The sequence below is a fragment of the Orycteropus afer genome, unplaced genomic scaffold (genome assembly GCF_000298275.1).
Source record: "Orycteropus afer afer isolate SDZICR_OR568_19922 unplaced genomic scaffold, OryAfe1.0 scaffold00111, whole genome shotgun sequence".
NCBI classification, from domain to species: domain Eukaryota; kingdom Metazoa; phylum Chordata; class Mammalia; order Tubulidentata; family Orycteropodidae; genus Orycteropus; species Orycteropus afer.
Window position 1 is genome coordinate 7,721,424 of NW_006921698.1, and position 4,503 is coordinate 7,725,926.

The 4,503-nt window shown below is 35.0% G+C and overlaps 1 protein-coding gene across 1 annotated transcript in view; it reads left to right on the forward strand.

Annotated features, from left to right (window-relative positions):
* ATL1 (atlastin GTPase 1) overlaps positions 1-4,503 on the forward strand; it is a 96,916-nt gene that overhangs the window by 29,369 nt on the left and 63,044 nt on the right. The window contains exon 5 of the mRNA XM_042781363.1: positions 694-744. Coding sequence (XP_042637297.1) covers positions 694-744 — 51 coding nt within the window. The remainder of the gene's footprint in view (positions 1-693; positions 745-4,503) is intronic.

The following is a 4,503-nucleotide window of genomic DNA, read 5'->3' on the forward strand; positions in this document are numbered from 1 at the left end:
GGATAGAGACTGGTGGAACCTTTGAGACTATAGCCCTGGGTTACTCTTCAAGCCTGAAAATGGACTCACTTACATGGGTTGGCTTTCCACCCAACAGTAGAAAGACCCGTGTACAAAACACCTACCCCAGGTGCATGCACCCACCTACTCCAGGGAGATGCACCCCTTGGAACAAGCAGCCATGAGACACCAGAGGGATAAAATTCACATAGAGGAAAGGCTAGACAGACAGGAATACATGGATGAGAGGGGCACAGGGAGGGAGTGGTCACAGGGTAAAGAGGGGAGGAGAGTTTCTTATGGTTGGGGATGGTAATCAAGGCCATGAAACCAGATGTGTGTGAACTGTTGAATGTAAAACAAGTTTGCTGTGTAAATTTGCATCCAAAGCACAATTGAAAAAAAAAGGTTATTTTGTTGAGTAATTGTTAAATTATATTTTTGAGATAATTTTAATATTCTGTCTCCAGAGTAAGTGGCTGTATTTCTAGAACAATTTTATGATCATGTACATTTATTGTCTCTCAGGCTTCCTTTAGTTCTCTGTCAAGATCTTATAAATAGCATTATATAAGAATGTATGCAAGATTTTGATTTTGGGATAATTGATATTTAGAAAAACAGAAATTAAGAAAATAAGTGCTTAGGATGATGCTAATTATTTTCTTATTTTAACTTTACTTCTTAATTAAGGTATATAATTTATCACAAAATGTTCAGGAGGATGATCTTCAGCACCTTCAGGTAATAATGTTTATACTCTTTTTTCTTGTTTGTCTGGTAACCATATATCCAAACTTCTGGATTTGGTTGGGCTTTCTTCTACTCTGGGAAACCTATCAATTCAGAAAGAAACCCTTAAATATAGGGACTTCACTATTTCTAAGCTTCTTGTTCTGACTTTGTGTGGTTATGTTCTAATTCAATTTTTAAATTCCTTTGTTTCCATAAAGTTATTTGCTAGCATCACTGTGTCTATGAAAATATATGGCAAGTCAGAATGCAGAAAGAATCTTTAGTTAAAAATGACCCACAATATGAAGTTGAACTCTTTATATCAAGAATTTAATGATTGTTAGTGCAATATAATCATCAGTTAGTAATGATACTATGCTAGGTTTTTTTTCCTGTAGACCATTTTGTAGCTATGGACTATGAGACAGTAGTTACCTGATGATAACGCATATAATTCTATTTTATAGACGAGGAAACTAAGGCAAAAAGAAATAAGTGTCTTGCCAAAACTCATACAGCTAGTTAGTGGCAGACTAGGGCAAAACCCTGGGTCATCTGACTGGGCTCTGTGTTCCTTCCACTCTCCGAGAAGCATTTAAATCTCAAAGAAGTAAAAGATTAGATATTGTCTGTAGATAGTTCACATCTCTGTAACAATCTCTGCTCTCATTCCATTTATGTTATTCTGGTTACTTGGAAAAACTTGTTATTTCTCTGATAGTTTCTTTCTTACATTGTATATAAAATTTTATACTTAATATATTATTTTATCTTGATAATCAGCATATAGCAAAATGTGCAAATTTAACACAAAATAAAGGATGATAGAGCAGTATAAAATTTGGTTAATAATCTGTGGCATTGGGGTTCACATCCAGCATTGTTCTCCAATTATATTTCCAAGACATTATACTGATTATTTATGACAGGTAATCAATATACTGAATAACTTTTAGATGTTTCTCATAATAAGGATTAATGATACAGCAGTGTTTCAGTATCGTTCTAAAAAGTCCAATTCTGGATTTTGATATTGAAGAAGTAATCTTTTTTTGAATTCATTTAAAACAATTTCCAGTAGGGACTTCCAATAAGAGGTAGAATAGGCAGACAAGCTACACAGACCCTCTTCAACAAAGAAAAGAGAAACCAGTTGACACAGATTCAGAAGATAATCCTGGAGCGCTGAGCTTTGAAAGGAAGGATACAGACATGGATTAAACACCAACTAGTAGAAGAACCGGAATGAAAACAGTAAGTAAAGAGACAAATGGAGCTGCAGACTATCAGCTATCCTGATGGCACAGACAGCCTTAATATTTCCAAATGGTGTTAGGACCTGAGAATTGACCTAAAAATTGGCCCTGGTTGCTAAGGGCTGTATGGACAACCATGCTTATGGCTGATGACTGAAAAGGGAAACAGCAATGGAGACAAACTGAGCTGTGGACTTCTGGCTTTCTGGAGGGGACAGCCATTTTGAATGTTTACAAGCAGTGGTCATGTTGGATATTTAAAATGACAGCATTCTCATTCAGATTCCAGGGACCTAAGAATAGGCTTGGCTTGCCAAGGACAGCACAGACATATAGGAGGCTGATGACTAGAAAGGAGACAGGTGGTAAGTGCATGAGTGCTGCCAACTAGCAAATAGAGGAGGACAGTACCCTGCTTACTCAGATAACATCCAAAGAAAAAAAACCTCTTGGGCAAATCATTCTAACTACAATCACCAATTAAATATAAACACAAAAACATCACAATGTCTTAGAGACAACAGACAATCACAGTCCACACAAGGAAGCAAGATAAAGCAAGAGAAACAAGGAACCAGGATACAGACCCAGAACACATCCCTGAGGAAGAAGCAGCATTAGAACTCCCTGATAAAGGAATTCAAAAGAATTATATGTAGGTACTTTCAATAGATTGAGAGACAAATCAAGGAAAACACTGACAAAAATGAGAAAAACATAGAAAAAAACCTAGAATAATTTTGGAAGACAATACAAGAACAAAATGACAAAATAAATGAAAAATTAGAAGTGATATAAAATCTACAGATAGAAATCCAGAAGATTAATACTAAATTCTTAGAAATAGAGAACACATTGAATGGGCAAAAGAGTAGAATTGAATCAGTGGAAGACAGAGTTAGTAAGATTGAAGATAAATACCTCAATACTTCTTTGGAAAAGGATCAATCAGAAAAAAAAAAATCAAAACAAAATGAAGAAAGCCTAATGTTGATGTGGGATACCATAAAAAAGAATAATCTATGTGTAATTGGAATTCTAGGACAGCAAGAGACAAGTAAAACCACAGAGAAAATTGTCAAAGATTTGTTGAAAGATAATTTCCCTGGTAGTATGAAAGATGAGAATATATCTGTTCAAGAAGTCCAATGAACCCCAAACAGGATAGACCCCCAAAAGAAAATCACCAAGACATATCATCATAAAATTCACCAAAACCAAAGACAAAGAATACTGAATGCAGCAAGGGAAAAATGAAAAGTTACCTACAAGGGCAACCAATAAGACTAAGTTCTGATTTCTCAGTAGAAACCTTGAGGGAAAGAAGACAATGGGATGGTATGTATAAAACCCTGAAAGAAAAAAATTTCCAATGAAAAATTATATACAAGGCAAAATTGTCCCTCAAATATGATGGTAAAATTAGGACATTTCCAGATGAGCAGAACTTAAGGGAATTTGTTAAAATCAGACCAACCTTACAAGAAATGCTGAAAGGAGTCCTTTGGACAGAGAACCAACAATAGCAAACAACAACTGACCATTAACACACATGATGACATAACCTAGAAACTAACCTAGTTATGGAAGTATCCAAAGTAAATAAGCCTACAAAATTGTTTAATAGGGAACCAGAGATATCAATGGACTAATGAGAACAACTACAAACCAAAAAGAGGGAAAAATAGTGTACAGAATTTCTAAATGGTGAGGAAGTCAAGACAATTGTAAGATAGAATGTACTGTTCTAAACTTGGGAAGAAAATTACAAATCACAGGATAACTTCAAAGGAAATGATAAACTTTCATATCACAATAAAGAGGAAAAGCATAAATATTTAGCAAATACTAAAACAATAGCAATGAAGAAATTGATAACATGATTCATAAACAAAATTATCTCAGCACAGAAAATTATATGGGACAAAGAAATCAGCAACACTATGAAAAAACAACGTAACAAAATGACAGCAACAAATTCATACTTACCGATAATTACACTGAATAAATGTCAATGGATTAAATGCACCACTCAAGAGATGGAGAGTTGAGACTGGATAAGAAAACATAACCCATCAATATTCTGTCTACAAGAAACACACCTTAGAGACAAGACAAAAATAGACTAAAAAAATCAAAGGTTGGAAAAAGATATATCAAGCAAATGGCAACCAAAAAAAGAGCAGGGGTGGCAATATTAATTTCAATAAAATTGACTTTAAGACACAAACCACCATAAGAGACAAGGAAGGACATTATGTAACAATTAAAGGATCAATTGAACAAGAGGACATAACTACAGTAAGTACCTATGTCCCCAGTGAAAGAGCCCCAAAATACATAAATCAGATTTTAACAGAATTGAAAAGACAAATAGATGACTTCACAACACAATGCACTGCTGTCGAGTTGGATCCGACTCATAGCAACCCCTCCTTGGGTTTCTGAGGTGATATCTCTGTGGAAGTAGACTTCCCAATCTTCCTTCTGAGGAGGGGCTGGTGGGTTTGAA